The sequence below is a fragment of the Petromyzon marinus genome, chromosome 70, assembly GCF_048934315.1.
Source record: "Petromyzon marinus isolate PM22_M1 ecotype Great Lakes invasive population chromosome 70, UKy_Petmar_22M1.pri1.0, whole genome shotgun sequence".
NCBI lineage: Eukaryota > Metazoa > Chordata > Hyperoartia > Petromyzontiformes > Petromyzontidae > Petromyzon > Petromyzon marinus.
Genome location: NC_133736.1, coordinates 1,362,114 through 1,386,814, shown reverse-complemented (window position 1 = coordinate 1,386,814; position 24,701 = coordinate 1,362,114). Strand labels below are relative to the sequence as shown.

The window sequence follows — 24,701 nt, the reverse complement described above, 5'->3', positions numbered from 1 at the left end:
AGGATGAGGACGATGAGGATGATGAGGAGGACTGGCCTGGATGACACGTGAGTGTGTGGATGATGATGAGGAGTGTGACGAGGAGGACTGGCCTGGATGACACGTGAGTGTGTGGATGATGATGAGGAGTGTGACGAGGAGGACTGGCCTGGATGACACGTGAGTGTGTGGATGATGATGATGAGGAGGACTGGCCTGGATGACACGTGAGTGTGTGGATGATGATGATGATGATGACACGTGAGTGTGTGGACAGCGATGAGGAGTGTGACGAGGACTGGCCTGGATGACACGTGAGTGTGTGGATGATGATGATGATGATGACTGGCCTGGATGACACGTGAGTGTGTGGACAGCGACGATGAGGACGATGATGATGACGAGGACTGGCCTGGATGACACGTGAGTGTGTGGATGATGACGAGGACTGGCCTGGATGACACGTGAGTGTGTGGATGAGGAGTGTGACGAGGACTGGCCTGGATGACACGTGAGTGTGTGGACAGCGACGCCTCCACCACCATCTTGGTGCCCTGGTCCTGGAGGAGGACGTCCAGCGTCCGTGTGGGCAGCGCGTAGCTGGGGGGGGGGGGGGGGGGGGGGGAGTGGGGTGGGAAGGGGAGGGGCGCGTGGGGGTAAAGGCGCAGCCCCTGCAATTGCCCGCTCAAGCCACCGCTGGTTGGCGGGAGGGGCAGTCCCCCGCTCCCGCCACTGGGGACAGTCCCTCCCTCCCCCCATCCCTCCATCCCCTCCCCCCATCCATCCCCTCCCCCCATCTCCCATCCCCTCCCTCCCTCCACCCCCTCCCTCCCCCCATCCCTCCACCCCCTCCTCCCCCTATCCCCCACCCCCTCCCTCCCCCCATCCACCCCCCCCATCCACCCCCCCCCCCATCCACTCCCTCCCCCCATCCTCCCTCCCTCCCTCCCCCATCCACCCCCTCCCCCCATCCACCCCCTCCCCCCATCCCTCCACCCCCTCCCCCCATCCCTCCACCCCCACCTCCTCCCACTCCTCCCTCCCCCCCCTCTAGCCCGTCACCCCCCCGCCCCCCCCCCCCCAGCTCACCTCTCCACGACGCTCACCCCCAGGCGGTTGCACAGGAGGTGAGCGTAGCGAGCAAAGTGCCCCACCAGCACCACGTCATGGCCGCTCAGGCGCACGTTCAGCGTGTCGTACATGAGCTCCGACTTCGACGTCCAGATCGGGTCCGGCTTCGCCTTCGCCTTCCGCCCCTTCCCCTGGAGTCGGGGGGTCACGTGGGTTCGTGGGGGTCACACGGAGGGGGTCAGCCAGGAGGGAGAGAGAATTCCGGAACGACCCGGTGGACTCCGAAAGGGGGGATAGGGAGAGGTCACGTGGGTTCGTGGGGGTCACACGGACGGGGGTCAGGCAGGAGGGAGAGAGAATTCCGGAACGACCCGGTGGACTCCGAAAGGGGGTCGACCGGGGGGGATAGGGAGAGGTCACGGGGGTTCGTGGAGGTCACACGGAGGGGTCAGGCAGGAGGGAGAGAGAATTCCGGAACGACCCGGTGGACTCCAGACCGGGGGGGATAGGGAGAGGTCACGTGGGTTCGTGGGGGTCACACGGACGGGGTCAGCCAGGAGGGAGAGAGAATTCCGGAACGACCCGGTGGACTCCAGACCGGGGGGGATAGGGAGAGGTCACGTGGGTTCGTGGGGGTCACACGGACGGGGGTCAGGCAGGAGGGAGAGAGAATTCCGGAACGACCCGGTGGACTCCGAAAGGGGGTCGACCGGGGGGGATAGGGAGAGGTCACGGGGGTTCGTGGAGGTCACACGGAGGGGTCAGGCAGGAGGGAGAGAGAATTCCGGAACGACCCGGTGGACTCCAGACCGGGGGGATAGGGAGAGGTCACGTGGGTTCGTGGGGGTCACACGGACGGGGTCAGCCAGGAGGGAGAGAGAATTCCGGAACGACCCGGTGGACTCCGAAAGGGGGGATAGGGAGAGGTCACGTGGGTTCGTGGGGGACACACGGACGGGGTCAGCCAGGAGGGAGAGAGAATTCCGGAACGACCCGGTGGACTCCAGAAGGGGATTCGACCGGGGGGGATAGGGAGAGGTCACGGGGGTTCGTGGGGGTCACACGGAGGGGGTCAGCCAGGAGGGAGAGAGAATTCCGGAATGAACCGGTGGACTCCAGACCGGGGGATAGGGAGAGGTCACGTGGGTTCGTGGGGGTCACACGGACGGGGTCAGCCAGGAGGGAGAGAGAATTCCGGAACGACCCGGTGGACTCCGAAAGGGGGGATAGGGAGAGGTCACGTGGGTTCGTGGGGGTCACACGGACGGGGTCAGCCAGGAGGGAGAGAGAATTCCGGAACGACCCGGTGGACTCCGAAAGGGGGGATAGGGAGAGGTCACGTGGGTTCGTGGGGGTCACACGGACGGGGTCAGCCAGGAGGGAGAGAGAATTCCGGAACGACCCGGTGGACTCCGAAAGGGGGTCGACCGGGGGGATAGGGAGAGGTCACGTGGGTTCGTGGGGGTCACACGGACGGGGTCAGCCAGGAGGGAGAGAGAATTCCGGAACGACCCGGTGGACTCCGAAAGGGGGGATAGGGAGAGGTCACGTGGGTTCGTGGGGGTCACACGGAGGGGTCAGGCAGGAGGGAGAGAGAATTCCGGAACGACCCGGTGGACTCCAGACCGGGGGGGATAGGGAGAGGTCACGTGGGTTCGTGGGGGTCACACGGACGGGGTCAGCCAGGAGGGAGAGAGAATTCCGGAACGACCCGGTGGACTCCAGACCGGGGGGATAGGGAGAGGTCACGGGGGTTCGTGGGGGTCACACGGACGGGGTCAGCCAGGAGGGAGAGAGAATTCCGGAACGACCCGGGGGACTCCAGAAGGGGATTCGACCGGGGGGGATAGGGAGAGGTCACGTGGGTTCGTGGGGGTCACACGGAGGGGTCAGCCAGGAGGGAGAGAGAATCCGGAACGACCCGGTGGACTCCAGACCGGGGGGGATAGGGAGAGGTCACGTGGGGTTCGTGGGGGTCACACGGAGGGGTCAGCCAGGAGGGAGAGAGAATTCCGGAACGACCCGGTGGACTCCGAAAGGGGGTCCACCGGGGGGATAGGGAGAGGTCACGGGGGTTCGTGGGGGTCACACGGAGGGGTCAGCCAGGAGGGAGAGAGAATCTGGAACGACCCGGGGGACTCCAGAAGGGGATTCGACCGGGGGGATAGGGAGAGGTCACGGGGGTTCGTGGGGGTCACACGGAGGGGTCAGCCAGGAGGGAGAGAGAATCCAGAACGACCCGGTGGACTCCGAAAGGGGGTCCACCGGGGGGATAGGGAGAGGTCACGGGGGTTTGTGGGGGTCACACGGAGGGTCAGCCAGGAGGGAGAGAGAATCCGGAACGACCCGGGGGACTCCAGACCGTGGGGATAGGGAGAGGTCACGTGGGTTCGTGGGGGTCACACGGACGGGGTCAGCCAGGAGGGAGAGAGAATTCCGGAACGACCCGGTGGACTCCAGAAGGGGATTCGACCGGGGGGGATAGGGAGAGGTCACGGGGGTTCGTGGGGGTCACACGGACGGGGTCAGCCAGGAGGGAGAGAGAATCCGGAACGACCCGGTGGACTCCGAAAGGGGGTCCATCGAGTGATCGGGAGAGAGAAGGTGGGGGGGGGCGTCACACGGAAGGGAGAGAGGGGTACGGAGACAGAACCCGGGACACCCGGGGAACCCTGTGGGGGGGGGGGTCCCTCGGACCGAGCGACTTGGGGAGAAGCTGCCCGCCCGGATCTCGGAAGGTTCAAAGGTCGTACACGGGCGGTCAAACCTGCAGCTTCTGCAGCATGAATTGGAAGCGTCCGATGTCGTGCGTGGGGTGTCGGCGGTAGGCCCTCCGAGCTTCCCACGGCAGCAGCGGCGCTCCGCCTGCCCACGATCCAAGTTGGAGTGGAGAGAGAAGCCAGGAGATGAGGACGGGATGGGGAGAGGGGACAGGTGAGAGGCGGGCGGTGGGGGGGGGGGGGGGGGAGGCGCGAGGGAGATGTGTTGAACTTCTATCACACCGTACGTGCTGTGTGTGTGTTGAACTTCTATCACACCGTACGTAGTCAACCGTGGCTGTGTGTGTGTGTTGAACTTCTATCGCACCGTACGTAGCCAACCGTGGCTGTGTGTGTGTTGAACTTCTATCGCACCGTACGTAGCCAACCGTGGCTGTGTGTGTGTGTTGAACTTCTATCGCACCGTACGTAGCCAACCGTGGCTGTGTGTGTGTTGAACTTCTATCGCACCGTACGTAGCTAACCGTGGCTGTGTGTGTGTGTTGAACTTCTATCGCACCGTACGTAGCCAACCGTGGCTGTGTGTGTGTTGAACTTCTATCGCACCGTACGTAGCCAACCGCGCTGTGTGTGTGTTGAACTTATTTCACACCGTACGTAGCCAACCGTGGCTGTGTGTGTGTGTGTGAACTTCTATCGCACCGTACATAGCTAACTGTGCTGTGTGTTGAACTTCTATCGCACCGTACGTAGCCAACCGTGGCTGTGTGTGTGTGTTGAACTTCTATCGCACCGTACTTAGCTAACCGTGCTGTGTGTTGAACTTCTATCACACCGTACGTAGCCAACCGTGCTGTGTGTGTGTGTGTTGAACTTCTATCGCACCGTACGTAGCCAACCGCGCTAATTGTAGGTGCGGGGGAAGGACGGCAAACTAAACACAACAACAGCGGCGGGCAGTTGCAATTGAAATGTCGATTTCAACGGTTTTACGTAACTCGACTCCTATGTTAGTCGTGGTCAATTCTAGTCACCAAAACTTAGTCGACTTCCTGTTCTCCAATCAATTCCAAATTTTGCACACCTACTCAGATCCGGTGACATTGCACGCCCGTATTAAAATCGGCATCGATCGATCGGTCGGTCGATCAATTCGATACTTTAAAAGCAATTTACATTTTGCATGGACGCCTTATTATTTACGTAGATACTCATTTGCGTAGGTCACAAACGCCGCGGGCTCTAAACCCTCGAATCGACCTCTACTCCGTGCGAGCGAGTGACGGAAGTGATCAGTTAGATCAAGGCAAGCTACGCATCATTGGCGCACTTCTAGACTGCGAGTTCAATTAAGTTCCTACATCATCATTAGACCTCCTTTGCCAGTGCCCAAATGTAATAATAATAAAAGGTTTTTCTTCTTTGGTTCTTTCGGTAAAGTCACCACCACGTAGAATGAGAATAAAATAATAAATTGATAAAATAAAATAACACAATAATATTCTCACGACGTTTCAGCCACAACACAAGCGGCCTTCATCAGGTGAAGGGACGAGACTGTCTGGTAGGACAGCGCTGGACAGACAGTCTCGTCCCTTCACCTGATGAAGGCCGCATGTGTTGTGGCCGAAACGTCGTGAGAATATTATTGTGTTATTTTATTTTATCAATTTATTATTTTATTCTCATTCTACGTGGTGGTGACTTTACCGAAAGAACCAAAGAAGATGAATCCTTGCAGTCACGAAAGCTTTAAATCGAAAAGGGTTTTTCCCCTTTTTTTGTCTGGCAACAATACTGAAACCGTTTTTTGTACGAGGATTCATGCCACTGCATTAACCACAATACCTGCAGTCAAAAATGCAAACAAAAAAACAACACTATGATAATATAATATGATGATGCATTGTCCTTGAAACTGATTGGTCCACACCAAGGGACGGCTTTCTGTTGAGCCCCTCGACCCAATTGGTGCTCGACCACATGACGCCAAAAGGCGTCACACAGCTCAAAGACAATGCCACTAGCAAAGCAATGAGGGCTCGGGGTGAGCATCTACATCATCATTAGACCTCCTTTGCCAGTACCAAAATAATAATAACAGGGTTTTTCCCCTTTTTTTGTCTGGTAACAAAACTGAAACCTTTTTACAAGGATTCATGCCACTGCATTAACCACAATGCCTGCAGTCTATAATGCAAACAAAAAACATACTATGATAATATCATAGTATAATAGTATAATATCATAAGTATATATTTTTGTTTGCATTTTCACTGCAGGTATTGTGGTTAATGCAGTGGCATGAATCCTTGTAAAAAGGTTTCAGTTTTGTTGCTCGAAAAAAAAGGGGAAAAACCCTATTATTATTATTATTATTTTGGTACTGGCAAAGGAGATCTAATGATGTAGATGCTCACCCCGAGCCCTCATTACTTTGCTAGTGGCGTTGTCTCTGAGCTGTGTGACGCCTTTTGGCGTCATCTGGTCGAGCACCAATTGGGTCGAGGCTCAAAAGAAAGCCGTCCCTTGGTGTGGACCAATCAGTTTCAAGAACAATGCATCATCATCATATATTATCATAGTATGTTTTTTGTTTAAATTTTGACTGCAGATATTGTGGTCAATGCAGTGACATGGATCTTTGTAAAAAAAAGGTTTCAGTTTTGTTGCCAGACAAAAGGGGAAAAACCCTATTGTTATTATTATTATTTTGGTACTGGCAAAGGAGATCTAATGATGTAGATGCTCACCCCGAGCCCTCATTACTTTGATAGTGGCATTGTCTCTGAGCTGTGTGACGCCTTTTGGCGTCATCTGGTCGAGCACCAATTGGGGCCGAGGCTCAAAAGAAAGCCGTCCCTTGGTGTGGACCAATCAGTTTCAAGGACAATGCAGCATCATATTATCACGGTATGTGTTTTTGTTTGCATTTTGACTGCAGGTATTGTGGTTAATGCAGTAAACATGGATCCTCGTCAAAAAAAGGTTTCAGTTTTGTTGCCAGAAAAAAGGGTAAAAACCCAGTTATAATTATTATTTTGGTACTGGCAAAGGAGATCTAATGATGTAGATGCTCACCCCGAGCCCTCATTACTTTAATAGTGGCATTGTCTTTGAGCTGTGTAACGCCTTTTGGCGTCAACTGGTCGAGCACCAATTGGGTCGAGGGGCTCAAAAGAAAGCCGTCCCTTGGTGTGGACCAATCAGTTTCAAGGACAATGCATCATCATATATTATCATAGTGTGTTTTTTTGTTTGCATTTTGACCGCAGGTATTGTGGTTAATGCAGTAAACATGAATCCTCGTAAAAAAAAGGTTTCAGTTTTGTTGACCGAACAAAAAAAAACAGGGGGAAAAACCCTATTATCATCATCATCATCATTATTTCAATGAAGTTATCAATAAAACCGTTGTGTTTTTTTTTTTTTTAAAGTCACATATTTTTTTTTTTCTCTTGCTCAAGGAGTTCATTTCGACCGAGATTTCACGAGCGGCTCGGCACCCAGAGGCGGCTTCCGTCCCGAGCGTCGCGAGGCAAGAGGGCCCGTTTCTCTCCGGTGCGCGCTCACCTGGCGGCTCGGCAGGGGAGGTCACAGGCCGCAGCCTGTGAAGAAACAACGAAAGCGGTCAATGGGGTCCCCTCTCCGGAGCAGCGCCAACGTGACCGACCCCGACCGCGATGGGGTCGCCGATCGTCGTCGTTGTCGTCGTTCGACTCCACATTGAGAAACGTGCGTTCGGGGCATTGCTTTTCAACACCGGCTTGCTGAACACGGGAGGCTTTCGCGACCGACATCATCCGCAATGAAGGTGCGCTTTCACGGGTTTAAGGGCGCGCACATCTGGCCGTCCGCCGATGACGCCTGTTGGAATTGCTGGCGAGACGCCGCAACCGGTTAGCGCTGTACTAGTAGCGAATTGTAAATGTCGCAGTGGGTTTAACTCTCCAACACACAACAACCGGTTAGCGCTGTACTAGTAGCGAATTGTTAATGTTGTTAGTGGGTTTAACTCTCCAACACACAGCAACCGGTTAGTGCTGTACTAGTAACGAATTGTAAATGTTGTAGTGGGTTTAACTCTCCAATACACAGCAACCGGTTAGTGATGTACTAGTAACGAATTGTAAATGTCGTAGTGGGTTTAACTCCCCAACACACAGCAACCGGTTAGTGCTGTACTAGTAGCGAATTGTTAATGTCGTAGTGGGTTTAACTCTCCAACACACAGCAAACGGTTAGTGCTGTACTAGTAACGAATTGTTGATGTTTTAGTGGGTTTAACTCTCCAACACACAGCAACCGGTTAGTGCTGTACTAGTAACGAATTGTAAATGTCGTAGTGGGTTTAACTCTCCAACACACAGCAACCGGTTAGCGCTGTACAAGTAACGAATTGTAAATGTCATAGTGGGTTTAACTCTCCAACATACAGCAACCGGTTAGTGCTGTACTAGTAACGAATTGTAAATGTCGTAGTGGGTTTAACTCTCCAACACACAGCAACCGGTTAGTGCTGTACTAGTAGCGAATTGTTAATGTCGTAGTGGGTTTAACTCTCCAACACACAGCAAACGGTTAGTGCTGTACTAGTAACGAATTGTAAATGTCGTAGTGGGTTTAACTCTCTAACACACAGCAACCGGTTAGTGCTGTACTAGTAACGAATTGTAAATGTAGTAGTGGGTTTAACTCTCCAACACACAGCAACCGGTTAGTGCTGTACTAGTAACGAATTGTAAATGTTGTAGTGGGTTTAACTCTCCAATACACAGCAACCGGTTAGTGATGTACTAGTAACGAATTGTAAATGTCGTAGTGGGTTTAACTCCCCAACACACAGCAACCGGTTAGTGCTGTACTAGTAGCGAATTGTTAATGTCGTAGTGGGTTTAACTCTCCAACACACAGCAAACGATTAGTGCTGTACTAGTAACGAATTGTTGATGTTTTAGTGGGTTTAACTCTCCAACACACAGCAACCGGTTAGTGCTGTACTAGTAACGAATTGTAAATGTCGTAGTGGGTTTAACTCTCCAACACACAGCAACCGGTTAGCGCTGTACAAGTAACGAATTGTAAATGTCATAGTGGGTTTAACTCTCCAACATACAGCAACCGGTTAGTGCTGTACTAGTAACGAATTGTAAATGTCGTAGTGGGTTTAACTCTCCAACACACAGCAACCGGTTAGTGCTGTACTAGTAGCGAATTGTTAATGTCGTAGTGGGTTTAACTCTCCAACACACAGCAAACGGTTAGTGCTGTACTAGTAACGAATTGTTGATGTTTTAGTGGGTTTAACTCTCCAACACACAGCAACCGGTTAGTGCTGTACTAGTAACGAATTGTAAATGTTGTAGTGGGTTTAACTCTCCAACACGCAGCAACCGGTTAGTGCTGTACTAGTAACGAATTGTAAATGTTGTAGTGGGTTTAACTCTCCAACACGCAGCAACCGGTTAGTGCTGTACTAGCAGCGAATTGTTAATGTCGTAGTGGGTTTAACTCTCCAACACACAGCAACCGGTTAGTGCTGTACTAGTAACGAATTGTAAATGTTGTAGTGGGTTTAACTCTCCAACACACAGCAACCGGTTAGCGCTGTACTAGTAACGAATTGTTAATGTCGTAGTGGGTTTAACTCTCCAACATACAGCAACCGGTTAGTGCTGTACTAGTAACGAATTGTAAATGTAGTAGTGGGTTTAACTCTCCAACACACAGCAACCGGTTAGTGCTGTACTAGTAGCGAATTGTTAATGTCGTAGTGGGTTTAACTCTCCAACACACAGCAACCGGTTAGCGCTGTACTAGTAACGAATTGTAAATGTAGTAGTGGATTTAACTCTCCAACACACAACAACCGGTTAGTGCTGTACTAGTAACGAATTGTAAATGTAGTAGTGGATTTAACTCTCCAACACACAGCAACCGGTTAGTGCTGTACTAGTAACGAATTGTTAATGTCGTAGTGGGTTTAACTCTCCAACATACAGCAACCGGTTAGTGCTGTACTAGTAACGAATTGTAAATGTCCTAGTGGGTTTAACTCTCCAACACACAGCAACCGGTTAGTGCTGTACTAGTAACGAATTGTAAATGTTGTAGTGGGTTTAACTCTCCGACACACAGCAACTGGTTAGTGCTGTACTAGTAACGAATTGTAAATGTTGTAGTGGGTTTAACTCTCCAACACACAGCAACCGGTTAGTGCTGTACTAGTAACGAATTGTAAATGTTGTAGTGGGTTTAACTCTCCGACACACAGCAACCGGTTAGTGCTGTACTAGTAACGAATTGTAAATGTTGTAGTGGGTTTAACTCTCCGATACACAGCAACCGGTTAGTGCTGTACTAGTAACGAATTGTAAATGTAGTAGTGGGTTTAACTCTCCAACACACAGCAACCGGTTAGTGCTGTACTAGTAACGAATTGTAAATGTAGTAGTGGGTTTAACTCTCCAACACACAGCAACGGGTTAGTGCTGTACTAGTAACGAATTGTAAATGTTGCAGTGGGTTTAACTCTCCAACACACAGCAACCGGTTAGTGCTGTACTAGTAACGAATTGTAAATGTTGTAGTGGGTTAAACTCTCCAACACACAGCAACCGGTTAGCGCTGTACTAGTAACGAATTGTAAATGTTGTTAGTGGGTTTAACTTCTCATTGGGACGCTGTCTTCCCGACAGTTCTGTTTCTTCACCTGAAGACGGCTGCTTGTGTTGTGGCCGAAACGTCGCGATAATGTTATTGTTTCATATTTGTATTATTTTATTATTTCCCTTCTACGATACTTTACTGAAAGGACCAAGAAGAAAAAGAAAGTGGCATTGCCCTCGCGCTGTTTCGTCCCTTTTGGAGCTGTCCCCTGGTCTGACACCGGTGGTGCGAGACTAGACCATGAAGAAGGCCGCCACCTCTGGTGTAGGCCACAGTTTCAAAGGCAATGCCATGAACAGCAAAACCTTGGGATTGCGAGGAGTAACTTGGTTCTCTGCGAGTGTCTTGCAAGACGAGCAAAAAATTTGTAAGTAAATATTAACTTGATGTATACGAGCGAGAAGCCTTGCAAGACGAGTAGTGTAACGTGTACACGCTTTGTACTGCCGAGCATCACGTGATCACAACTGACGTACGAGCGAGGAGCCTTGCAATACGAGTAGTAGTACGTGTACACGCTTTGTACTGCCGAGCGTCACGTGATCACAACCGACGTATACGAGCGCTTTGGATTACAAGCGCGTGTTTCCGGAGCGAATTATGCTCGCGGTGCCAAGGTTTTCCTGCGCGTCTACACGCGGGTTTATTTGTTTCGCGAAGCTGAGAATTTGCACGCGGGCAGACGATCATGGAGGGGGCTTTGTTGAGCTCGGTTGTGGTCTGGGGTGAGCTTCGACGGAGGCCTCGAGAGAGAGGGAGGGAGAGAGAGAGGGAGGGAGAGAGAGAGAGAGGCAGGGAGAGAGGCCCGAGTCCCATACCGGTGGCACGTCAGCGCCCGGCGAAAGAGGACGCTCCCGTCACCTGCGGAGATCTGCACAACCGCAAGAGTCACAGCAACAATCACGACATCTGCCACAGCAAGAACAACAACAACAACAACCACCACAAGGATCCATACTCTTGGTTCTTTAGGGTAAAGTCACGTAGGTAAAGAAAATAAAAATGAAATAAAAGATACAAATACAATTATTATTTTTTTCAAAGATTCTTTTATTGAAAATGAAATTATTTATTTTAATCTTTCATTTCATTTGTATTTTCTTTACCTAAATTTTTTTTAAAATCTTTTTTTATATTTTATTTTCCTTACCTACGTGACGTCACCGAAAGAACCAAGAGTATCGTGTATATTGGTCGCGAAAGGATCCCCCCGTGTAGCCTGTAACAGACTGTGCTGTTAGTAGCGAGCAGCAGCAGCAGCACCTGTGAAGGCTACAACAACAACAAGCGCCATTCGCCACTAAGTGGCCGTGACGTCACCACGACGCTTGTGCCAGGCTATGTGCACCACGTGAAGTGTCGAACGCCCGCTGGCAGGAGGTCACGGGGCAGACCCAGCAGGTGCCACGGGTCGACTGACTGAGATGACTGGCTGATGAACCACCTGTACCCCCCTACTGTGCCAACCTGCTGCGCTTTAGCCACCCGGCGCACCGCTCGTTGTTGTGAGCGTCGCTCCTCCGCCCTCCGTTGTTGTTGTTGGAGGGCGACTGCCTCCAACTGCCCAGTAGCAGCGTCCTTCACGAGCCTCCTCCACAGAGGCCGATCTTGACACCGCTGGTACCAGTCATCGGCAAGTCCACTCAGCTCCACGTCCTCCTGTACCACATCACTCCATCTCTTCTCTAGCCACGTGCCGCGCCCGTTCAGCCCCCTCGATCCGGCCGAACAAAAAGCTGTTTATGCTACCGGCACTGTGGCACACACAAGAGGGGGTGGGTGGCCAGCACCACCACCACGCCCGGCCGCCTTTGTCTCCCCAGGGGCGGCGTTTACTCTCACACACTCTTATTGGAGGCCGAGTCGACCTAGGCGAGACCCGGGACCGGCCCAGATAATAGCCGTCGAGTGTTGGGGGCCCGCGAGCGTGAATCGAGCCTCGGGGGTTCGTAGCGGCACCGCTTGCCCGACCGAGCGATCCCGGTCGCTTTGCCGGCGGCCTAGCGCAGGCTTCCCCGCGGGGTAATTCAGGCAAGAGCGGTAAGCCACGGGGCTGGGGTAAGGAGGGGAGGGGAGGGTGGGCGCGCAAACAAACGCTTCGGGGTTTTTTTTACCTTATTCAGTAACGACGCCATCGTGTTGAGAACGCGCGCGCAAGGGTTGGAAGCAACTTTGAAAAGATGGTGAGGTATTTTTTATTTATTTATTTACAAACAAACACGTGCGCCCTTGACGCTGTGGACAAACTGCTGCGTCGTGACGTCAGATCCACCTTACGTACGCCCCGGCCGTCGGTCGCGCGAGCTGGCATGACGTCATCACGCGCTCCCTTTTCGTGCTGACGAGATGACGTCGAACGCCGCGAATTGCATAGCGCGCAGGCGCGCGCAAAAACATAAAAATCTCGCCGCTGCATCCGACGTCACGGGGCGATCTTTCAAAGGTGACGTCACGCCTGCCGGATGCAACCGCTGTGAGGTGACGTCACGCAACCACCCACCCTCGACGTCAACTCGTCAGCACGCGCGGCTGCGTTGTGACGTCACGCGAAGATCGACGTCGCGGCGTCAATCGTCATCACGCACGGCTGCGCAGTGACGTTGCGCTAACACACCCGACGCGTTTGGAGTCGCGGTGTGTGTCGTCATCACGCACGGCTGCGCGCTGACGTCACCGACCCTCCCACCACCGCCCCCCCCCCACGTTGGCGTCTGTCGTCATCACGCACGGCTGCGCGCTGACGTCAGCGACCCTCCCACCACCGCCCCCACTCACGTTGGCGTCTGTCGTCATCACGCACGGCTGCGCGCTGACGTCCGCGACCCCCACTCCCCCCCCACACACGTTGGCGTCTGTCGTCATCACGCACGGCTGCGCGCTGACGTCCGCGACCCTCCCCACTCACCCCCACACACACGTTGGCGTCTGTCGTCATCACGCACGGCTGCGCGCTGACGTCACGCGACAGCTCCGTGCTCTGCTGCGGAATTAGGGCGGGTGGGTCGTGTCTACAGCGGCAGCGATAATTATTATATATTATAAAAAAAACACAATCATAAAATTAACACCGTCGCCGCGAAGAAGAGCCATCGAACGAGCAAAAATGTCTACGAATAACGACTTCGGCAACCCTTTAAGGAAATTCAAACTGGTCTTCTTGGGCGAGCAGAGCGGTGAGTGAGTGAGTGAGGCTGAGAGAGCAATCGGCCGCACCCCGTTCATTGCAAACGGGGGGGGGGAAATTATTAATAAATCGCTAAATATATTATTATTTTAACGATTGTCGCGAACGTCAAGGTTTTATTTCGTCGTAACCGCAGCGATTTGCGATTGATGCCGACGTAATTTGTTGTTATTTTTTTGGTTTAAAAAAAAAATTTGTTTCGTTCATTCTGAGGCGTTTTTTTGTTACTTCTGAACCGCGCCCAATGTATAAATAACGAGCATTTGTAGGCAACGCGATTGTCCCGTAATTATTTATAACTGTTATTTAAAATTGCTATCCTTTGCAATTGCTACATGTAGGGGTGTATGTATGTGTGTGTGTTTTTTTTGCAAAGATGATCGAGTATGGATCCTAGCAGTCACGAAAGCTTTAAATCTAGAAAATATTATTTTGTTTATAAAAGCCGCCTCACACATTATTGTATTGTGCGTTCTGATACACTGTATTATGTGATAATTATACAGTGCACTGGTGTTTTTTTATATATAATATTGATGCTATGCAATGTTAAATCAATGTAATACATAACGGTAATTAGCTAGCGGATTGTTGCGTGTACATTTCGTATGTAAATTTATACATTTGGTACGTGTCAATGATTACAGTATACAATTATGTACTGTAATAATTACACGGCATATAATTACTGTGCGTAATGTTAACATGTATTAACAATTATATCATACAGTAATAGGTTAATGCATGTTACGTATAAGCTATATCAATACGTGAATTATGCAAGAATTATACACTAAGGTAGTCAATGCAGTACTAATAATTACGACGAAATTTGAATTGTATTTCACAACTTACGTTCTAAAATATATACATCGATAAAAAAAAATCATCGCAATGCTGTACTTACACAGCGATTCATAATTATACAGCGATTAATAATTATTACTGTAGGTGATAATGTTTGCGTTATACGAATTATATTGATTGTGCAATAATATATGTGCGTTGTGACATTATAATTACGTCTAACACGCACACTGTGCATGGCCAATAAAACGCAACACGTTAGACAACAACAACGTAAAATAAAGACCAAAAATTAATATAGCAACGTTTCAGGCAATAGACCTCTTTCACAGCGACTTTGCCCTTCAAGGCCACGGAGAAAGATCATCATCATCCTAACGAAGAAAGATCATCATCAATATCCTAACGAAGAAAGGTGTCCATTCAAATCGACACTTTGCACTACCGCTGTAGGTATACGAGAGACAATATTACAATATAAAATATTACAGTAGTACAATATAAAATAGTGTGTGTATGCGCATTTGCATCAAGGCCATAGCCATGAAGTCAACATTCGGGGTGGGGGGCAAATCTTCCAGGCCCCCCCCCCCCCCCAGAAAAAAATCTAAATTTGAAGACGAATTTCTGGCCTAAAATATTTGTAAAAAATTCACTAACACGTAGGATGTATTTAAAAAATGTTTTTTTAATAATAATGTCTAATAGTGTTATTGTATTTACATTGCTCTGGTTTTACTTTTTTTAGTTTTTTCTTGTTTCATTGTATGTAATGGCAGAGGTTAGGGATTTATAAAGTACAAGCATAACTACAATCATATAAACAGAAATCTATGTTATAGCAATATATTGGGGCGGGACATTTTGAGCATACCCAATATATATTATAACTAGCTGTACTACCCAGCTTCGACCGGGACTTGGGTTAGGAATAGGGTTAGGGTGTGTGTTTATGGGTTAGGAACATGATTTAGGATTGGGGTTAGGGAGTGTGTTTATGGGTTAGGGACAGGGTTTAGGATTGGGGTTAGGGAGTGTGTTTATGGGTTAGGGACAGGGTTTAGGATTGGGGTTAGGGAGTGTGTTTATGGGTTAGGGACAGGATTTAGGATTGGATTTAGGGTGTGTGTTTATGGGTTAGGAACAGGGTTTAGGATCGGGGTTAGGGTGTGTGTTTATGGGTTAGGGACACGATTTAGGATTGGGTTTAGGGTGGGTGTTTGTGGGTTAGTGACAGGATTTAGGATTGGGTTTAGGGTGTGTGTTTATGGGTTAGGGACACGATTTAGGATTGGGTTTAGGGTGTGTATGGGTTAGGAACAGGATTTAGGATTGGGGTTAGGGTGTGTGTTTATGGGTTAGGGACAGGATTTAGGATTGGGTTTAGGGTGTGTGTTTATGGGTTAGGGACAGGGTTTAGGATTGGGGTTAGGGAGTGTGTTTATGAGTTAGGAACAGGATTTAGGATTGGGTTTAGGGTGTGTGTTTATGGGTTAGGGACAGGATTTAGGATCGGGGTTAGGGTGTGTGTTTATGGGTTAGGAACAGGATTTAGGGTTGGGGTTAGCGTGTGGGTTTATGGGTTAGGAACAGGATTTAGGGTTGGGTTTAGGGTGGGTGTTTGTGGGTTAGTGACAGGATTTAGGATCGGGGTTAGGGTGTGTGTTTATGGGTTAGGATCAGGATTTAGGGTTGGGGTTAGCATGTGGGTTTATGGGTTAGGAATAGGATTTAGGGTTGGGTTTAGGGTGGGTGTTTGTGGGTTAGTGACAGGATTTAGGATTGGGGTTAGCATGTGTGTTTATGGGTTAGGAACAGGATTTAGGATTGGGGTTAGGGTGTGTGTTTATGGGTTAGGAACAGGATTTAGGATTGTGGTTAGCGTGTGTGTTTATGGGTTAGGAACAGGATTTAGGATTGGGGTTAGGGTGTGTGTTTATGGGTTAGGAACAGGATTTAGGATTGTGGTTAGCGTGTGTGTTTATGGGTTAGGAACAGGATTTAGGATTGGGGTTAGGGTGTGTGTTTATGGGTTAGGAACAGGATTTAGGATTGCGGTTGGGGTGTGTGTTTATGGGTTAGGAACAGGATTTAGGATTGGGGTTAGGGTGTCTGTTTTTGGGTTAGGAACAGGATTGGGATTAGGTTGTGTGTTTTTGGGTTAGGAACATGATTTAGGATTGGGGTTAGGGTGTGTGTTTATGGGTTAGGAACAGGATTTCTGATTGTGGTTAGGGTGTGTGTTTATGGGTTAGGAACAGGGTTTAGGATTGGGGTTAGGGTCTGTGTTTATGGGTTAGGATCAGGATTTAGGGTTGGGGTTAGCGTGTGGGTTTATGAGTTAGCAACACGATTTAGGGTTGGGTTTAGGGTGTGTGTTTATGGGTTAGGAACAGGATTTAGGATTGGGGTTAGGGAGTGTGTTTATGGGTTAGGAACAGGATTTAGGATTGGGTTGAGGGTGTGTGTTTATGGGTTAGGAACAGGATTTAGGATTGGGGTTAGGGTTTGTGTATGGATTAGGGACAGGATTTAGGATCGGGGTTAGGGTGTGTTTATGGGTTAGGAACAGGATTTAGGATCGGGGGTTAGGGTGTGTGTTTATGGGTAAGGAACAGGATTTAGGATCGGGGGTTAGGGTGTGTGTTTATGGGTTAGGAACAGGATTTAGGATCGGGGGTTAGGGTGTGTATTTATGGCTTAGGAACAGGATTTAGGATCGGGGTTAGGGTTGTGTGTTTATAGGTTAGGGATCGGATTAGGGGTGATGGTAACCCCACAAAACCCCCTGCATTATGGACGATATTGGTCGCGAAAGCCTACGTGTTTAAACTGACATGATAGTGCATGTCGCACGCACATATATTTTGCATTATTCCCACCCCGTGATTGCAACGTGAAAGCACGCTGTGCGGTAGACCGTGGCGTGCACACTTGAATTCGTGCACACCCCCACAGTATAACGTCCAAACACCACCACCACTGCCTCAATTGCATAAGCCAAACGAGTCGTCACCGAGAGAGGCCTCCTTTGCAATTGTGTCATTGTTTCGGCGGGTCAGCGATGCCGCGTGCATCCGAGTGCGACAATCCCCCGCGGGGATTATGGTAGGGTTCGGAGTCGGGGTTGTGGAAAGTTTTATGTTTTTTGGGGGGCGATTAGCCATTGGTTAGGGGGGAGTCATGAATGGGGTTTGGGGGTTATGGGTTATGTTTAGGTGTTTGAGCTAGGGGTTAGGGTGCATGTGTATGGGTTAGGGGGTAGGAAGAGGATTTAGGATTGGGGTTAGGGTGTATGGGTTAGGGGGTAGGAAGAGGATTTAGGATTGGGGTTAGGGTGTGTGTGTTATGGGTTAGGGACAGGATTGGGGTTAGGGTGTCTGTTTATGGGTTAGGAAGAGGATTTAGGATTTGGTCAGGGTGTGTGTTTATGGGTTAGGAACAGGATTTAAGATTGGTGTTAGGGTGTGTTTATAGGTTAGGAAGAAGATTTAGGATTTGGCTAGAGTGTGTTTATGGTTTAGGAACAGGATTGGAGTTATGGTGTGTGTTTATGTGTTAGGAACAGGATTTATGATTGTGGTTAGGGTGTGTGTTTATGGGTTAGGAACAGGATTTAGGATTGTGGTTAGGGTGTGTGTTTTTGGGTTAGGAACAGGATTTAGGATTGGGGTTAGGGTGTGTGTTTATGGGTTAGGAACAGGATTTAGGATTGGGGTTAGGGTGTGTGTTTATGGGTTAGGAACAGGATTAGGATTGAGGTTAGGGTGTGTGTTTATGGGAAGGAACAGGATTTAGGATTGGGGTTAGTGCGTGTGTTTATGGGTTAGGAACAGGATTTAGGATTGGGGTTAGGGTGTGTGTTTATGGGTTAGGAACAGGATTTAGGATTGGGGTTAGGGTGTGTGTTTATGGGTTAGGAACAGGATTTAGGATTGTGGTTAGGGTGTGTGTTTATGGGTTAGGAACAGGATTTAGGATTGGGGTTAGGGTGTGTGTTTATATGTTCAGGCTAGGGGCTAGGATTAGGGGTTCAGGGTTCCACTTCGTAGATAGTATTATGGGTTAGGGTTATACACAAATGACTCGGCTCCTTAGCCCTTCTAGAACATCATGAGAATCAACATCTGTCACTCAGCTGTGAGCCTTCTAGAACATAATTAGAATCAACATCAGTCACTCCACTGTCTGGGCCTTCTAGAATATGGTAAACCGGGAGCTCATGGCAGTCATTTGGCAGGGCAGAGTCTTCTAGAACATCATTAGAATATCAGTCGCTCAGCTATCTGGCCCTTCTAGAACAGCATGACACTCAACATCAGTCACTCAGCTGTCTGAGCCTTCTAGAACATAATTAGAACATCAGTCACTCAGCTGTCTGGGCTGCTAGAACATCATTAGAATCAACATCAGTCACTCAGCTGTCTGGGCTGCTAGAACATCATTAGAATCAACATCAGTCACTCAGCTGTCTGGGCCTTCTAGAACATAATTAGAATCAACATCAGTCACTCAGCTGTCTGGCCCTTCTAGAACATCATGACACTCAACATCAGTCACTCAGCTGTCTGGGCTTTCTAGAACATCATGAGAATCAACATCAGTCACTCAGCTGTCTGAGCCTTCTAGAACATAATTAGAATATCAGTCACTCAGCTGTCTGAGCCTTCTAGAACATAATTAGAATATCAGTCGCTCAGCTGTCTGGGCCTTCTAGAACATCATTAGAATCAACATCAGTCACTCAGCTGTCTGGCCCTTCTACAACAACATTAGAATCAACATCAGTCACTCAGCTGTCTGGGCCTTCTAGAACATAATTAGAATATCAGTCACTCAGCTGTCTGGGCCTTCTAGAACATCATGACACTCAACATCAGTCACTCAGCTGTCTGAGCCTTCTAGAACATAATTAGAATATCAGTCGCTCAGCTGTCTGAGCCTTCTAGAACATAATAATCAACATCAGTCACTCAGCTGTCTGGGCCTTCTCGAACATAATTAGAATCAACATCGGTCACTCAGCTGTCTGGCCCTTCTAGAACATCATTAGAATCAACATCAGTCACTCAGCTGTCTGGGCCTTCTAGAACATCATGACACTCAACATCAGTCACTCAGTTGTCTGAGCCTTCTAGAACATAATTAGAATATCAGTTACTCAGCTGTCTGGCCCTTCTAGAACAACATTAGAATCAACATCAGTCACTCAGCTGTCTGGGCCTTCTAGAACATCATGACACTCAACGTCAGTCACTCAGCTGTCTGGGCCTTCTAGAACATCATGAGAATCAACATCAGTCACTCCGCTGTCTGGCCCTTCTAGAACATCATTAGAATCAACATCAGTCACTCAGCTGTCCGAGCCTTCTATAATATAATTAGAATATCAGTCACTCAGCTGTCTGGCCCTTCTAGAACATCATTAGAATCAACATCAGTCACTCCGCTGTCTGGGCCTTCTAGAATATCGTAAACCAGGAGCTCACGGCAGTCATTTGCCAGGGCAGAATGTGGTGGGGTTAAGTTTTTAGAATTCCCACATCTTCAGAGGTGAGTATTTCCATTATTCGGCTGATATAAATGTCGACATGGTGCTGAGCCACTTTCGTTGGAGCTATCATTTTTGGTCAGGTCACCTTCTGAAAAACAAGCGAATAGCTTAATTGTGCTTTGCAAGTTAACATAAAAATAGTCGCATTACATTTCTTTTGTGATTTGTTCCACCTTTCTTGCACTCCGATCGTGTTTCCGTATTGTTGTAAATTTCTGACCCCGTGCCCCCCCCCCCCCCCTAACTGGGCATCTGTGAAAGAGAGCTCTTTTTTAAAAGCGCATCGGATTCCTCCTCCAGTCTCTATAAAAATTGTGATTCTGCCTGGGCCAGTGTGGAAGAAGAGGCCAACAGATGCCCCCTCGCGAGGAGCCGTCCAGCGTGGGGGTGTTTGGGGCAAGTGCAAACGAACTAAACGCACAATTAGTTAAAAAAAAAAAACATTTTTTAGCTTTCGGTCGAAATTAAAAAGTGGCATCACAGCTTCCCGGTGGCTTCCTAATATCGGAAGGAAGAGAGCGTTCCAGACGGCCGCAGCAGCGGCGCGGCTGGCAACGGTGCGGTGTGGCCGCCGCCCTTGTTCGACGGTCGGCCAAAGGCCGCTGGAAGTTGCAGGGCTGCTGCACCTTTACATCACCCGGCTCTCTCTCAGATCCCTGGAGAAGCATCGACGTTCACGCTTCGTACGATGTGCGTGTGCGGAGTGCGTCCGTAAGAATACAAATAATGATAATAATAATGGAAAAGTATCCGTAATTTGTCGATCGCGCAAACGGGAAATTCCTTCCTCCGGAGGGCCGCGCGTGAATTATATTGCCCGTGAGCTCCGCACTACGACGGCACTTGCCTTGTGTTAATATTTAATTTCGTTGCACTGCATCCTTTGCCGTAGACATTGGGGGGCTGAAGTTGACGGCAGTCCAGGGCAGGGCTCCCTGGGGGTCGAGCTGCATTAAGCCATAAACCGGTCTGTGTGTGTGTGTGTGCGCGTGCGCGTGCGTGCCTTGGTGCAATTCCGTGTTTGTGTGTGTGTTTTTTTTGTCTTGGTGTGGAGGAACGGTGGTGTAACGGTTAGCGGCACTGCGCTACGAACCCGGCGACCCGAGTTCGATTCCCGATTCTGGGCCTCCCCTAGGTCGACTCGGCCTCAAATGAGTACCTGGTGCGGTGTGCAGTAAACAATCAGCACTGTGTGGTGCTGGCCACCCACCCCCTTGTGTGCCGTGTCGGCCTTCGTAGGCGTGTTCGCTAACAGCACTTACCACCAACAGTCAGTTAAGGCGACACGGGGGATCTTTGTCACTGATTGTAACTGCGTGTATGTGTTGTACAGCATGTTGAACTTCTTTCGCGCCGTACGTAGCCAACCGTGATGATCGGAGGTGCGCGGGGGAAGGACAACAAGCTTCATGCAACAACAAGCGGTTCTAAATAAATTCGTTTTCAATCTAGATTTAAAAGTGCATAGCTCCAGTGGCTTGTTAATATCGGAAGGAAGAGCGTTCCAGACGGCCGCAGAAGCGCATCCGAAAGCGCCACGCGATGATGCGGTGACCACCGCCTTTGTTCGACGGTTAGCCAAAAGCCGCCGCCGCTGCTGCTGCGAGGATGATCGGAGTTTGCGTGATGGTGGCTGATGAGATCGGCACGGCATTGTGGTGGTTCGTCATTCACGCGTGCGTGTGTGTGTGTGTTTCTGAATTGCAGTTGGCAAGACTTCCCTGATCACACGGTTCATGTATGACAGCTTTGACAACACCTACCAGGTGAGCGACAGGCGAGACCACGAAAGTGAGGCCCTACACGCGCGCACACACGCACAGACAACGCGCACCGGCTTGTGTGGGTAAAGCTGAAGCCTCGCCTCTCCTCCATTACCCATTCTCTTCCGCTTCTGCCCTAAACTCCTCTGGTGGAATGGCTCCCCCTGTACATTAAGCAGCACTGCTCCACAGACGCAGCACTGCACCACAGACTCGGCACTGCACCACAGACTCGGCACTGCACCACAGACTCGGCACTGCACCACAGACTCAGCAATGCACCACAGACTCAGCAAAGCACCACAGACTCAGCACTGCACCACAGACTCGGCACTGCACCACAGACTCAGCACTGCATCACAGACTCAGCACTGCACCACAGACTCAACAATGCACCACAGACTCAGCACTACACCACAGACTCAACAATGCACCACAGACTCAGCATTGCACCACAGACTCAGCACTGCATCACAGACTCAGCACTGCACCACAGACTCAACAATGCACCACCGACTCGGCACTACACCATCGACTCAGCACTGCAACATAGATTCAACATTGCTCATAGATTTAAGACTGCGCATAGAATCAACACTGCCCATGGACTCAACACTGCCCATGGACTCAACACTGCCCATAGACTCAACACTGCACCATAGACTCAACACTGCACCATAGACTCAACACTGCACCATCGACTCAACACTGCACCATAGACTCAACACTGCACCATCGACTCAACACTGCACCATCGACTCAACACTGCACCATAGACTCAACACTGCACCATAGACTCAACACTGCCCCATAGACTCAACACTGCACCATCGACTCAACACTGCACCATAGACTCAACACTGCACCATAGACTCAACACTGCACCATAGACTCAACACTGCACCATAGACTCAACACTACCCATAGACTCAACACTACCCATAGACTCAACACTGCACCATAGACTCAACACTGCACCATAGACTCAACACTACCCATCGACTCAACACTGCACCATAGACTCAACACTGCCCATAGACTCAACACTGCACCATCGACTCAGCACTGCACCACAGACTCAGCACTGCATCACAGACTCGGCACTGCACCACAGACTCAGCAAAGCACCACAGACTCAGCACTGCATCACAGACTCAGCACTGCACCACAGACTCAACAATGCACCACAGACTCGGCACTACACTATCGACTCAGCACTGCAACATAGATTCAACATTGCTCATAGATTTAAGACTGCGCATAGAATCAACACTGCCCATGGACTCAGCACTGCCCATGGACTCAACACTGCCCATAGACTCAACACTGCACCGTAGACTCAACACTGCACCATCGACTCAACACTGCACCATAGACTCAACACTGCACCATAGACTCAACACTGCACCATCGACTCAACACTGCACCATAGACTCAACACTGCACCATAGACTCAACACTGCCCCATAGACTCAACACTGCACCATCGACTCAACACTGCACCATAGACTCAACACTGCACCATAGACTCAACACTGCACCATAGACTCAACACTACCCATAGACTCAACACTACCCATAGACTCAACACTGCACCATAGACTCAACACTGCACCATAGACTCAACACTACCCATCGACTCAACACTGCACCATAGACTCAACACTGCCCATAGACTCAACACTGCACCATCGACTCAACACTGCCCATAGACTCAACACTGCACCATCGACTCAACACTGCACCGTAGACTCAGCACTGCACCACAGACTCAACACTGCACCATCGATTCAACACTGCACCGTAGACTCAACAATGCACCATAGACTCAACACTGCACCATCGACTCAACACTGCACTACAGACTCGGCACTGCACCACAGACTCAGCACTGCAAGATAGATTCAACACTGCTCAAAGATTTAAGACTGCGCATAGAATCAACGCTGCCCATGGACTCAACACTGCCCATAGACTGAACACTGCACCATAGACTCAACACTGCACCATAGACTCAACACTGTCCATAGACTCAACACTGCACCATAGACTCAACACTGAACCATGGATTCAACACTGCACCGTAGACTCAACACTGCACCATAGACTCAACACTGCACCATAGACTCAGCACTGCACCATAGACTCAACACTGCACCATCGACTCAAAACTGCACCATCGACTCAACACTGCACCATCGACTCAACACTGCACCATAGACTCAGCACTGCACCATAAGCTCAACACTGCACCATCGACTCAACACTACACCATCGACTCAACACTGCACCATCGACTCAACACTGCACCATAGCCTCAACACTGCACCATAGACTCAACACTGCACCATAGACTCAACACTGCACCATCGACTCAACACTACACCATCGACTCAACACTGCACCATAGACTCAACACTGCACCATCGACTCAACACTGCAGCACAGACTCAGCACTGCACCACAGACTCAGCACTGCCCCTGTACATTAAGCAGTCTCCCTCTTCCCTCCCCTTGCCCCTCCATTCCTTCCCATCCCTCCCCTGTAACCCCCTTCCGTGACCCCCTAAGTACCCCCTCTATCGAGCACACTCAATACCTTGTAGCGCGCCGGCCGGCCGGCCATCTGCATCTTTCTTCTCCATTTGAAGCCGCCTTCAGTGCAAGGCGCTCCCCAAATCAACATAAAACTCGCTTGGATGAGGGTAACGCATTGCCACACGCGCTTGGACCTGCAGAGTGCGGGCGTGTTCTCTTGTCGTGTGGCTGTGGTGGCTGCGTTCCTGAAGAACACGCCGCGTTATGGGAAAATCTCATGCGCAGAATCCTAGTGTAGTGTTAATCGTGTAGTGAATAGTAGTGGAGAGTGTAGTTGTATAGTAGTGGAGAGTGTATTGTAGTGTACAGTGTAGAGTGTATAGTAGTGTAGTGAATAGTAGTGGAGAGTGTATGGT

General features: G+C 49.9%; 2 protein-coding genes across 2 annotated transcripts in view; one reads left to right on the top strand and one right to left on the bottom strand.

Annotated features, from left to right (window-relative positions):
* Nucleotides 1-2: 2 nt before the first annotated feature.
* On the bottom strand, nucleotides 3-12,796 carry LOC116958068 (uncharacterized; the record flags this gene model as incomplete). Its single annotated transcript, XM_076055240.1, has 6 exons — nucleotides 12,554-12,796; nucleotides 11,258-11,310; nucleotides 7,344-7,378; nucleotides 3,818-3,915; nucleotides 1,069-1,241; nucleotides 3-579 (listed from the first exon to the last, which is right to left on the bottom strand). Coding segments are annotated over exons 1-6 (957 nt in total), but the record flags the coding sequence as incomplete, so codon positions are not given.
* Nucleotides 12,797-13,359: 563 nt separating this feature from the next.
* Nucleotides 13,360-24,701, top strand: part of LOC116958062 (ras-related protein Rab-6B) — a 31,383-nt gene continuing 20,041 nt past the window's right edge. The window contains exons 1-2 of the mRNA XM_032980555.2: nucleotides 13,360-13,612; nucleotides 21,692-21,750. Coding sequence (XP_032836446.1) covers nucleotides 13,543-13,612; nucleotides 21,692-21,750 — 129 coding nt within the window. The 5' untranslated portion in view covers nucleotides 13,360-13,542. The remainder of the gene's footprint in view (nucleotides 13,613-21,691; nucleotides 21,751-24,701) is intronic.